Below are 13,517 nucleotides of genomic sequence, written 5' to 3'. Positions count from 1 at the left end.
TATGTTTTTACTATTTATTTTGCTCCCTTTTCATGTAATATAGCTCTTAAAATTTAGCAATTTCTAATTTTTACAACTTGAAATGCACCCTGCTGACTTCTCAAGGCTAACTCTGTTACATACATGTTAATTAATTAGCTTTACCAGAAAACAACACATTTTATACTAAATGTATAACTATGACTAGTACTGTTGTATGTGAGCCAAAGCCCAGAATGACTCCTCCAAATAAGGCAAATAATGTGTGGAATTTGGCTAATGAAAAATAATTGAAGTAAAAATGGATGTGAATTTGTTTTAAACACGTTAAGACTTGGCTGATATGTTATTCTATAGCAGCACAACAGGAATGTCTCGTAATTACAGTGTTCACTGTCCCTTTAATATAAAGAGTTGTCTTCTTTCTTAGATACAAACCCCTTTGCTGACAGAAGGTCTTGGACAAGTTACAACAGCTCTGGAACAACTTGCTGCCATCCAGGTAAGGCTTTACCCTATTATGTAACTAATTGTAAATAAAAATGCAGCAAGAGAAGTGTGTGTGCATGTGTAGCTAAAAATACCTGCTTATTCCAGTGTAATATATCATCTATTATATTATTTACTGAAATAATACAAAACAGCTCTAACATCTCTATAACTTTGTAGTTATAAATGAAATTGGCATTTTCATGCTGGAAGAATGTGTAATCGTATATTGGCTTTATTGGTAACTATTTGCACAACATAGAATGAGTAGTGAGTTACAAAATTAAACCATAAGCTGGAAAAGTGACTTAGTGAACGCAGTTTTTGTTTGCTGAAAAATTAGCCTCCTTTTATACATAAAATATCACCCACATAAAGGGTTAGATTACAAGTTGAGCGCTATTTAAAGCTCACGCTCGCACGCTAACTCGGCTAGAAGTAAGCTTTTTGCGCACGTTGGGTAGCATTCGTATCACAAGTTGAAAGTAACCAATGCACACAAAAAGCCGAACAATGGAGCAAAAAAGTGGAAAAAAAATCTAACACACTACTCGGACGCAAACCGATCGCATATTCTCAAGTGCACTAACCTGACATAAAAATATGAATATTTCACTTTCCAATGTTATTCACATAGCAGAATATGTTCTATTTACTCATAAATACATATTTCTATATATATATCTGGGTGTTTATATGTCTATATATGTCTGTAAATACATATATACACATATAAATACATAAATACATATGTAAACCCATATATACATATATATATATATATATATAAATATTTACATACATACTGCACATACATACATATACGTATTTAGACACGTATATGTATGTATCTCTCTGTTAAAGCCCTTTGCCTTCCTTTTCTTTATAGCCTGGTTTTTTTAACCAGAGTTTTGAGAACATGCTATCCCGACAAGCGATGACTTTAATTTCGCTCAAGTGATTGCATTTACTTTCAATTTGTAATATGAGCGCAACACCTGACGCACGCAAACAAACGTGATAATCCCTTTTTCTCTCACGCATAACTGTTAGCGTGCCACTCGTAATCTGTACCAAAATGTTTTAATTACAGAAAATAAAACATGTTCAATAGGTATTCATTATTTATCTTGCAGCCTTTGCTGTGTGCACTTGTTCCACTCCTGCCTAAGGGGCCTATTTACTAATGTGCGAGCGGACATGATCCGATATTGCGGATCATGTCCGCCGCACATCGATAAATGCTGACAGCATACGCTATCGGCATTTATCATTGCACCAGCAGTTCTTGTGGACTGCTGGTGCAATACCGCCCCCTGCAGATTCGCGGCCAATCGGCCGCTAGCAGGGGGTGTCAATCAACCCGATCGTATTGAATCGGGTTGATTTCCGGCGATCTCTGTCTGCTGCCTCAGAGCAGGCGGACAGGTTATGGAGCAGCAGTCTTTAGACCGCTGCCTCATAACTTGTGTTTCTGGCGAGCCTGAAGGCTCGCTAGAAACACGGGGCATCAAGCTCCATACGGCGCTTGATAAATAGGCCCCTAAGGCTAGTGTGCCTCCATTATGATTGTAAGACTACACAGTGATTGTTTAGCTCTGACCACAAGCATATTTTCATCTACCCCTAACTGGCCATAACAAAGGAAGCCAAGAGCATGGATTCAGTTATTCTTATCAAGGGGAGCATCACCTGAATTGTAACTGATTTGCAAGAACTTATAGATAATGTTAGCAAAATAATATTAAACCCCAACCTTTTCTTTTGTGGTTCAGACAGAGCAATACCATTTTTAGAAAGTTTCCACTTTACTTATATTATCAAATTTGCTTCATTACCATGCTATTCTTTGTTGAAGAGATACCTAGGTAGCCATCTGGAGCACTACATGACAGGAAATAGTGCTGGCATCTAGTGCTCTTGCAGATCGAAAACATTGTTGCAAAACTGCTGCCATAAAGTGCTCCAGACATGGGCCGTCTCCTAAGCTTATGTCCCTGCTTTTCACAAAAAGATACCAAGAGAACAATTACAAATTGATAATAGAAGTAAATTAGAAAGTTGTTAAACAATTGCATGCTCTATCTGAATCATGAAAGAAAATGTTTGGGTTACATATCCCTTTAACCATTTTTAATTTAATGAAAATATAATTAACCATTATTATTAATTATTAACCTTTACATTTAATTAACTATACCCTCAGTAATAATGTTCTTACTAATGAGAGCTGTAACTTATGTTCTTCCCATGCTTAGAGTGATTCAGAGATAAAAATCCAGTTAGAGAATGAAGTGGCTGCGCTGAGAGACCTACAGAATTCTACTCTTAAAGAACAGGAGGCTGATGTGGTGAGACTAAATGTTTAGAAATGTATTTATGTATTTATGCTTCTAATATTTGTATTGTGATAAAGAACAACATCAACTGGTACAATATAAGTGTGAATAATTTGATGGAACATTATTGTCCCCTTGTTTCTAGATTTTCACATTAAAGGGACATTCCATCCAAAATTGGAATCCACATGGATGCCTTTCAGTTTTGAATAGAATCATTTTTATAATATAGATGTATTAGAAAAAATGCTTCTAATAAAAACTATAGCTGTTTCAAAAGTGTATTTAAGTATGCACCATGCACCAGCATTTTAAACACAGCACTTGCTCAGAGAGCTTAAGGTGCATGTACAACCTGGTAATGACTCAGTTTGTTAATCGCTGACATGATACAAGCCCCACTGGCACTTTGAGCAGCTGCAGTATTTAAAATAGTGGTGCCCTGAGAATATCTAGCTATGCTTCACATGCACGTGCAGAGAAAAATGCTAACACTAAAACAGTGATAACTTTTACTGGAAGCATTTTTGCCAATAAATGTATATTGTAAATATGTTTCTGTTCAAAGATATCATTCAACTATGTGCATTTCAATTTTGACCGGAATGTCCCTTTAACCTATAATCAAAGAAAAAATAAAAGAGAAGACAACCATGGATTTATTATAGCAAGGACCAATTTAACTTGTTCTGTTTCCCAGAAGCACTTTAGCATTTGTGTGACTTATGCTCAGTTTGATAAAGCTGAACATGAAATCTCTCAGCTGCTGTTTTCTCCATCCTATTAAAGAGACCGTTAAATCAAAATTACATTTTCAGGATTCAGATAAAGTAGCATGTGACTTTAAACTACTTTCCAATTTACTTATTTTATGAGATTTGCTTTATTCTCTTGATATCCTTTGTTAATAGCAAATCTATATAGGCTGTTAAAAGCTCAGGAGTGTGCACGTGTCTTTAGCAGTTGGTGGCAGCAGGGTTTGCATCTGCTGCCAGATGGCTAGAGACACGTGCACGTTCCTGCATTTATTCTTGTGCAACAGCAACACACTAAAATCTGGATTCTTCCACATTCTGAGGTGAACAAAACGCATATCTAATGGACAGTACTTAAAGAGATCAATTGAAAATGAACATTTTATTTCCTATCTTCTTCACCTCCCACTGGGAACTTAAAGGGCCACGAAACCCAAAATATTTCTTTCATGATTCAGATAGTGAATACAAATTTAAACAACATTACAATATACTTCTATTATTTATTTTGCTTCATTTTTTAGATATCCTTAGTTGAAGAAAAAGCAATGCACATGGGTGAGCCAATCACACGAGACTTCTATGTGTAGCAACCAATCAGCAGCTACTGAGCATATCTAGATATGCTTTTCAGCCAAGAATATCAAGAGAATAAAACAAATTAGATAATAGAAGTAAATTAGAAAGATGTTTAAAATTACATTCTCTTTCTAAATCATGAAATAAAAAATGTGGGTTTAATGTCCCTTTAATTGCTGCTTGCTGCCTTTTGTTTACATAGCTTTTATACAGAGAATACTAAAGTATACATAATATCAATATAGGTGAATGTTTCAATAGACAAAACACAGCTATTTTAAGTGACAAAATGAAGGTAAAGGAGCAATTTATAAACAACCTGATCCAGCATGTTAAACATATCATTGTGAATGCTTTCAAGTGGTGAAAAAATGACTGTACAATGTCTCTTTAAGGTCCCTAATAGTGAAAATGTGTATTGTGTTATTGCATGCAAAGAATACTAAAGTATACATAATATCAATATAGGTGAATGTTTCAATAGACAAAATCAGCTATTGTAAATGACAAAATGAAGGTAAAGGAGCAATTTGTAAACAAACTGATCCAGCATGTTAAACATATCATTGTGAGTGCTTTCAAGTGGTGAAAGAAAAAATACTGTACAATGTCTCTTTAAGGTCCCTAATAGTGAAAATGTGTATTGTGTTATTGCATGCCTGGCCAATATACATCTGAAGTGACAATATATGAGCCTCCAACATGTTGTTTGGTATAACACTTCATGGATCTGTCAATCTATTGCCCTCTAAATATCTAAATATTTACTCATGTTTATTGGTGATGAAACGTGTTGTAGTTGCTATAGGAAGAAATGGGAGCCGTAAATTATCTCTCATTATCACACAATTGTACATTTAGTAATACATTTTTCTTTAATAATGATAATTACACATTCTTATGTCCTTAACACTCAAAATATTTTGTGACTAATAAAAATATGTCTGAAACAAAAGACTGAAATACTCCTGTGAGAGGATTGAATGTGATAATTGGAATGCAGCAAGAACACATACAGGCCTTATAAATATCATATAAGAAAAAACATATTACATATGGTCCCTTGAAAGACTTCTTTTTCTAGATTGACTATAATTAATCCTTGTTCTACATAATTTTGTTTTAGGAGATGTCATTTTAAAGGGACACTGTAAAATAAAATTTGTTTTCCCTTAATGCGTTCCAAATGACTTGTTATACCTACTGGATAGTAGTAAGTGTATGGGAAATTGAATGTTTGTGTTTATTTATGCATTTGAAATAGCTATTTTTTGCTCATTAAAACCATCCCTTGTTGTTCCCTAGGACATGTCCATAACAGTGGGCTGAGCCTGCAAGTAAAGCAGGCTTGCTAATGTTATCTCTGTTAGGTATTGAAATGCTAATTATAAATGAGCACAACTAGCTATTTCAGATACTGGGTAGGTTCAAATAAAAAAAAATTAAATAAAGGAGCAGTTAGCAAACAATTAAATACACTCCAGCGGGTAAAATGGACCATTGTGAACACATTAAAGGGATAGTCTAGTCAAAATTAAACTTTCACGATTCAGATAGAGCATGCAATTTTAAGCAACTTTCTAATTTACTCCTATTAGCAATTTTTCTTCATTCTCTTGGTATCTTTATTTGAATGTAAGCCTAGGAGCCGGCCCATTTATGGTTCAGCACCTGGGTAGCGCTTGCTAATTGGTGGCTACATTTAGACACCAATCAGAAAGTGCTACCCAGGTTCTGAACCAATAATGATCCGACTCCTATGCTAACATTCTTGCTTTTTCAAATAAAGATACAAAGAGAATGAAGAAAACGTATTTCTTATTGTCTGTTGCTTGCCATTCCATGCTTGCTTTTTATCCCTGTAGCTATTTTCTGCATATTGTATCTTGTTAGACATTGCTTATTGTCTGTTGCTTGCCATACCATGCTTATTTTTTATCCCTGTAGCTATTTTCTGCATATTGTATATTGTTGGCCGTTACCCGTGTATTGCATCTGCTTGTCCCTGTCTGCTATACCAGAACCAGTCACTAGCTCCTGTCAGCTGCACATGCCCATACCTGTCTGCCTGTTGTGTCTATCAGCTATTCCAGTTTGCTTAGAGTTCCAGCCAATAATAGTCTTGGTCTTGTACTTCTCTCAGCTATTTGCTTATTGGGCCCTGACTTCATCCACCACTGACTATAGCTTCAGTTCTCTCCTTGGTTTCATCCATTTTAAGGAACTCTGTTCTTTAACTTATGGACTTGTGCCTCTGCTGCTTAAAACTCAGGGATAACTGTGATTAAGTGTATAACCGCTAGATTAAGAGTTTTGCAGTATGAGTGAAAAAGCAGCGTTATGGCTCTTTTTCACTACCGCTGGTCTTACGAGTTTTGCAGATATATCTGTACCGCACACTTTTTTGGCCGTAACGTAACTACCGCAGCTTTCAAAAAGTCCCTTTTCAATGGAAATTCCATAGCGCCGGTATTACGAGTTTGCCTGTCCGGCCAAAAAGTGAGCGGTACAGCCTATAACTACAAGATCCATACCGTAAACTGAAAGTCAGTAGTTATGCCTTTTATGTTACAAATCCGTAACATAAAACTCATAACTAAAGTGCTAAAAAGTACACTAACACCCATAAACTACCTATTAACCCCGCAAACACTAAAAAAAATTTATTAACCCCTAATTTGCCGCTCCCGACATCACCGCCACTATAATAAACATATTAACCCCTAAACCGCCGCACTCCTGCATCGTAAACACTAATTAAATATTATTAACCCCTAATCTGCTGTCCCTAACATCGCCGCCACTATACTAAAGTTATTAACCCCTAAACCTAACCCTAAGTCTAACCCTAACCCTAAAACCCACTAACTTTAACATAATTAAAATAAATCTAAATAAAAATTACAATTAATACTTAAATAATTCCTATTTAAAACTAAATAAATACTTACCTCTAAAATAAACGCTAAGCTAGCCACAATATAACTAATAGTTATATTGTAGCTATCTTAGGTTTTATTTTTATTTCACAGCTAAGTTTGTATTAATTCTAAGTAGGTAGACTAGTTACTAAATAGTTATTAACTATTTACTAACTACCTAGTTAAAATAAATTCAAACTTACCTGTAAAATAAAACCTAACCTGTCTTACACTAACACCTAACCTTACACTACAATTAAATCAATTACATTAATTAAATACAATTAACTAAATTACAAAAACAAACAAGCACTAAATTACACAAAATAAAAAGAAATGATCAAATATTTAAACTAATTACACCTAATCTAATAGCCCTATCAAAATAAAAAAGCCCCCCCAAAATAAAAATAAAAACCTAGCCTAAACTAAACTGCCAATAACCCTTAAAATGTTTTTTTTTTTGCGGGGAATTGCCCCAAAGAAATCAGCTCTTTTACCTGTAAAAAATAATACAAACAACCCCCCAACAGTAAAACCCACCACCCACACAACCAAACCCCCCAAATAAAATCCTATCTTAAAAAAAATAAGCTCCCCATTGCCCTGAAAAGGGCATTTGGATGGGCATTGCCCTTAAAAGGGCATTTAGCTCTTTTTCAGCCCAAACCTTAATCTAAAAATAAAACCCACCCAATAAACCCTTGAAAAACCTAACACTAACCCCCGAAGATCCACTTACAATTTTTGAAGGCCGGACATCCATCCTCAACGAAGCCGGGATAAGTCTTCATCCAAGCAATCAGCCAATAGGATTGAGCTTTAATCCTATTGGCTGTTCATATCAGCCAATAGAATGCGAGCTCAAGTAGGTAGGTAGCGACGACATTGGGGTGGCAGATTAGGGGTTAATAAATGTAGGCAGGCGTCGGCGATGTTGGGGGCGGCAGATTAGGGGTTAATAAGTGTAATGTAGGTGGCGGCGACATTGGGGCAGCAGATTGGGGTTAATAAGTGTAGGTAGGTGGCGGCGATGTCAGGGGCGGCAGATTAGGGGTTAATAAGTATTATGTAGGTGTCGGCGATGTCGGGGGAGGCAGATTAGGGGTGTTTAGACTTTGGGTTTATGTTAGGGTGTTAGGTGTAAACATAAATTTTGTTTCCCCATAAGAATCAATGGGGCTGCGTTACGGAGTTTTACGCTCCTTTATTGCAGGTGTTAGGCTTTTTTTTAGCCGGCTCTCCCCATTGATGTCTATGGGGAATTCGTGCACGAGTACGTAAAACCAGCTCAATGCAGCGCTGGTATTTGAGTGTGGTATGGAGCTCAATTTTGCTAAATGCTGCAATATTGCCTGCTAACGCCGGGTTTATGAAAACCTGTAATAGCAGCGCTATAGGGAGGTGAGCAGTGGAAATAACTTGCAAGTTATCACCGAGCCGCTCATAACGCAAAACTCGTAATCTAGCCGTAAGTTACTTAACTGAAGCTATATCATAGCTGTCTTACGGCTAGATTTAGAGTTCGGCGGTAAAAGGGCTGTTAACGCTCCGCGGGTTTTTTTCTGGCCGCACCATAAATTTAACTCTGGTATCGAGAGTTCAAACAAATGCTGCGTTAGGCTCCAAAAAAGGAGCGTAGAGCATTTTTACCGCAAATGCAACTCTCGATACCAGAGTTGCTTACGGACGCGGCCGGCATCAAAAACGTGCTCGTGCACGATTCTCCCATAGGAAACAATGGGGCTGTTTGAGCTGAAAAAAAACCTAACACCTGCAAAAAAGCAGCGTTCAGCTCCTAACGCAGCCCCATTGTTTCCTATGGGGAAACACCTCCTAAGTCTGCACCTAACACCCTAACATGTACCCCGAGTCTAAACACCCCTAACCTTACACTTATTAACCCCTAATCTGCCGCCCCCGCTATCGCTGACCCCTGCATTACACTTTTAACCCCTAATCTGCCGCTCCGTAAACCGCCGCCACCTACGTTATCCCTATGTACCCCTAATCTGCTGCCCTAACATCGCCGACCCCTATGTTATATTTATTAACCCCTAATCTGCCCCCCACAACGTCGCCGACACCTACCTACACTTATTAACCCCTAATCTGCCGAGCGGACCTGAGCGCTACTATAATAAAGTTATTAACCCCTAATCCGCCTCACTAACCCTATCATAAATAGTATTAACCCCTAATCTGCCCTCCCTAACATCGCCGACACCTACCTTCAATTATTAACCCCTAATCTTCCGACCGGAGCTCACCGCTATTCTAATAAATGTATTAACCCCTAAAGCTAAGTCTAACCCTAACACTAACACCCCCCTAAGTTAAATATAATTTTTATCTAACGAAATAAATTAACTCTTATTAAATAAATAATTCCTATTTAAAGCTAAATACTTACCTGTAAAATAAATCCTAATATAGCTACAATATAAATTATAATTATATTATACCTATTTTAGGATTAATATTTATTTTACAGGCAACTTTGTAATTATTTTAACCAGGTACAATAGCTATTAAATAGTTAAGAACTATTTAATAGTTACCTAGTTAAAATAATTACAAATTTACCTGTAAAATAAATCCTAACCTAAGATATAATTAAACCTAACACTACCCTATCAATAAAATAATTAAATAAACTACCTACAATTACCTACAATTAACCTAACAATACACTATCAATAAATTAATTAAACACAATTGCTACAAATAAATAAAATTAAATAAACTATCTAAAGTACAAAAAATAAAAAAGAACTAAGTTACAGAAAATAATAAAATATTTACAAACATAAGAAAAATATTACAACAATTTTAAACTAATTACACCTACTCTAAGCCCCCTAATAAAATAACAAAGCCCCCCAAAATAAAAAATTCCCTACCCTATTCTAAAATACAAATATTACAAGCTCTTTTACCTTACCAGCCCTGAACAGGGCCCTTTGCGGGGCATGCCCCAAGAATTTCAGCTCTTTTGCCTGTAAAAAAAAACATACTATACCCCCCCCCAACATTACAACCCACCACCCACATACCCCTAATCTAACCCAAACCCCCCTTAAATAAACCTAACACTACCCCCCTGATGATCTTCCTACCTTGTCTTCACCATGCCAGGTTCACCGATCCGTCTTGGCTCCAAGATCTTCATCCAAGCCAAGCGGGGGCTAGACATCCACTGAAGAAGTCCAGAAGAGGGTCCAAAGTCTTCCTCCTATCCGGCAAGAAGAGGACATCCGGACCGGCAAACATCTTCTCCAAGCGGCATCTTCTATCTTCTTCCATCCGATGACGACCGGCTCCATCTTGAAGACCTCCAGCGCGGATCCATCCTCTTCTTCCGACGACTAGACGACGAATGACGGTTCCTTTAAGGGACGTCATCCAAGATGGCGTCCCTCGAATTCCGATTGGCTGATAGGATTCTATCAGCCAATCGGAATTAAGGTAGGAATTTTCTGATTGGCTGATGGAATCAGCCAATCAGAATATAGTTCAATCCGATTGGCTGATCCAATCAGCCAATCAGATTGAGCTCGCATTCTATTGGCTGTTCCGATCAGCCAATAGAATGCGAGCTCAATCTGATTGGCTGATTGGATCAGCCAATCGGATTGAACTTGATTCTGATTGGCTGATTCCATCAGCCAATCAGAAAATTCCTACCTTAATTCCGATTGGCTGATAGAATCCTATCAGCCAATCGGAATTCGAGGGACGCCATCTTGGATGACGTCCCTTAAAGGAACCGTCATTCGTCGTCTAGTCGTCGGAAGAAGAGGATGGATCCGCGCTGGAGGTCTTCAAGATGGAGCCGGTCGTCATCGGATGGAAGAAGATAGAAGATGCCGCTTGGAGAAGATGTTTGCCGGTCCGGATGTCCTCTTCTTGCCGGATAGGAGGAAGACTTTGGACCCTCTTCTGGACTTCTTCAGTGGATGTCTAGCCCCCGCTTGGCTTGGATGAAGATCTTGGAGCCAGGACGGATCGGTGAACCTGGCATGGTGAAGACAAGGTAGGAAGATCATCAGGGGGGTAGTGTTAGGTTTATTTAAGGGGGGTTTGGGTTAGATTAGGGGTATGTGGGTGGTGGGTTGTAATGTTGGGGGGGGGGTATAGTATGTTTTTTTTTACAGGCAAAAGAGCTGAAATTCTTGGGGCATGCCCCGCAAAGGGCCCTGTTCAGGGCTGGTAAGGTAAAAGAGCTTGTAATATTTGTATTTTAGAATAGGGTAGGGAATTTTTTATTTTGGGGGGCTTTGTTATTTTATTAGGGGGCTTAGAGTAGGTGTAATTAGTTTAAAATTGTTGTAATATTTTTCTTATGTTTGTAAATATTTTATTATTTTCTGTAACTTAGTTCTTTTTTATTTTTTGTACTTTAGATAGTTTATTTAATTTTATTTATTTGTAGCAATTGTGTTTAATTAATGTATTGATAGTGTAGTGTTAGGTTAATTGTAGGTAATTGTAGGTAGTTTATTTAATTATTTTATTGATAGGGTAGTGTTAGGTTTAATTATATCTTAGGTTAGGATTTATTTTACAGGTAAATTTGTAATTATTTTAACTAGGTAACTATTAAATAGTTCTTAACTATTTAATAGCTATTGTACCTGGTTAAAATAATTACAAAGTTGCCTGTAAAATAAATATTAATCCTAAAATAGCTATAATATAATTATAATTTATATTGTAGCTATATTAGGATGTATTTTACAGGTAAGTATTTAGCTTTAAATAGGAATTATTTATTTAATAAGAGTTAATTTATTTCGTTAGATAAAAATTATATTTAACTTAGGGGGGTGTTAGTGTTAGGGTTAGACTTAGCTTTAGGGGTTAATACATTTATTAGAATAGCGGTGAGCTCCGGTCGGCAGATTAGGGGTTAATAATTGAAGGTAGGTGTCGGCGATGTTAGGGAGGGCAGATTAGGGGTTAATACTATTTATGATAGGGTTAGTGAGGCGGATTAGGGGTTAATAACTTTATTATAGTAGCGCTCAGGTCCGCTCGGCAGATTAGGGGTTAATAAGTGTAGGTAGGTGTCGGCGACGTTGTGGGGGGCAGATTAGGGGTTAATAAATATAACATAGGGGTCGGCGATGTTAGGGGTAGCAGATTAGGGGTACATAGGGATAACGTAGGTGGCGGCGATTTGCGGTCGGAAGATTAGGGGTTAATTATTTTAAGTAGCTTGCGGCGACGTTGTGGGGGGCAAGTTAGGGGTTAATAGATATAATACAGGGCTCGGCGGTGTTAGGGGCAGCAGATTAGGGGTACATAAGTATAACGTAGGTGGCGGTCGGCAGATTAGGGGTTAAAAATTTTAATCGAGTGGCGGCGATGTGGGGGGACCTCGGTTTAGGGGTACATAGGTAGTTTATGGGTGTTAGTGTACTTTAGGGTACAGTAGTTAAGAGCTTTATAAACCGGCGTTAGCCATAAAGCTCTTAACTCCTGCTATTTTCAGGCGGCTGGAATCTTGTCGTTAGAGCTCTAACGCTCACTGCAGAAACGACTCTAAATACCAGCGTTAGAAAGATCCCATTGAAAAGATAGGCTACGCAAATGGCGTAGGGGGATCTGCGGTATGGAAAAGTCGCGGCTGAAAAGTGAGCGTTAGACCCTTTAATCACTGACTCCAAATACCAGCGGGCGCCCAAAACCAGCGTTAGGAGCCTCTAACGCTGGTTTTGACGGCTACCGCCGAACTCTAAATCTAGGCCTTAGAATGCTCTGCTTTTCTCTGTCTTCCTTACTGTCAACCTGATTGACCTCTAAACTCCTATAAAATAATCCTTTTGGGATAGAAAGAGTGTGAAAGCTTTAAACCAGATAGTACAACATTTTTGATTGACAAGTAGATGCTACATTACTAACACATGGTGATGTAGACTCCCCTTTTATATGGCTGAAGAATCTGTTGTATATACAGGATGACTGAACAGGGGAAGCTCTAGACCTTAAAAGGACATTGTACTGTAATTTTCACCTTCCCAATTATCTATTTTACACGCTGGAGTGTATTAATTTGTTTACAAATAGCTCCTTTACTTTTATATTGCCATTTAAAATAGCTGTTGTTGCTTGTTATATACCCAACTATACTTAAAATATCAGTACTTAAGTAATGGTTATAAAAAAAAACTATGTAAACATTAAGGTTTAGATAAACTAGGGTTATGGCAGAGGTGTACTAAACTGTAATTTTTCCATTGTGACAACAGTGAGAAATAGGAGAATGAGAACTTTGTGTAAATAATAACCAATAAGATAAGGAGTTTTGCTCTTCCTGCAATTTCAGCCAATTTGATTGGGTTGTGGTTTTAATTAGCAGAAACAGCTATTCCCATGCATTTTAATCTGAGGGTGATTTAACAAGTCAATGAAAACACATTAAGGGGAAATCAATTGTACTGTCTATTTAA

General features: G+C 37.3%; 1 protein-coding gene across 1 annotated transcript in view; it reads left to right on the top strand.

Annotated features, from left to right (window-relative positions):
* The window catches only part of PROM2 (prominin 2), a 229,217-nt gene that overhangs the window by 178,495 nt on the left and 37,205 nt on the right, over positions 1-13,517 (top strand). The window contains exons 16-17 of the mRNA XM_053719461.1: positions 410-481; positions 2,727-2,819. Coding sequence (XP_053575436.1) covers positions 410-481; positions 2,727-2,819 — 165 coding nt within the window. The remainder of the gene's footprint in view (positions 1-409; positions 482-2,726; positions 2,820-13,517) is intronic.

The sequence above is a fragment of the Bombina bombina genome, chromosome 6 (genome assembly GCF_027579735.1).
Source record: "Bombina bombina isolate aBomBom1 chromosome 6, aBomBom1.pri, whole genome shotgun sequence".
Classification (NCBI taxonomy): Eukaryota; Metazoa; Chordata; class Amphibia; order Anura; family Bombinatoridae; genus Bombina; species Bombina bombina.
This window is presented reverse-complemented; position numbering and strand designations above follow the sequence as displayed.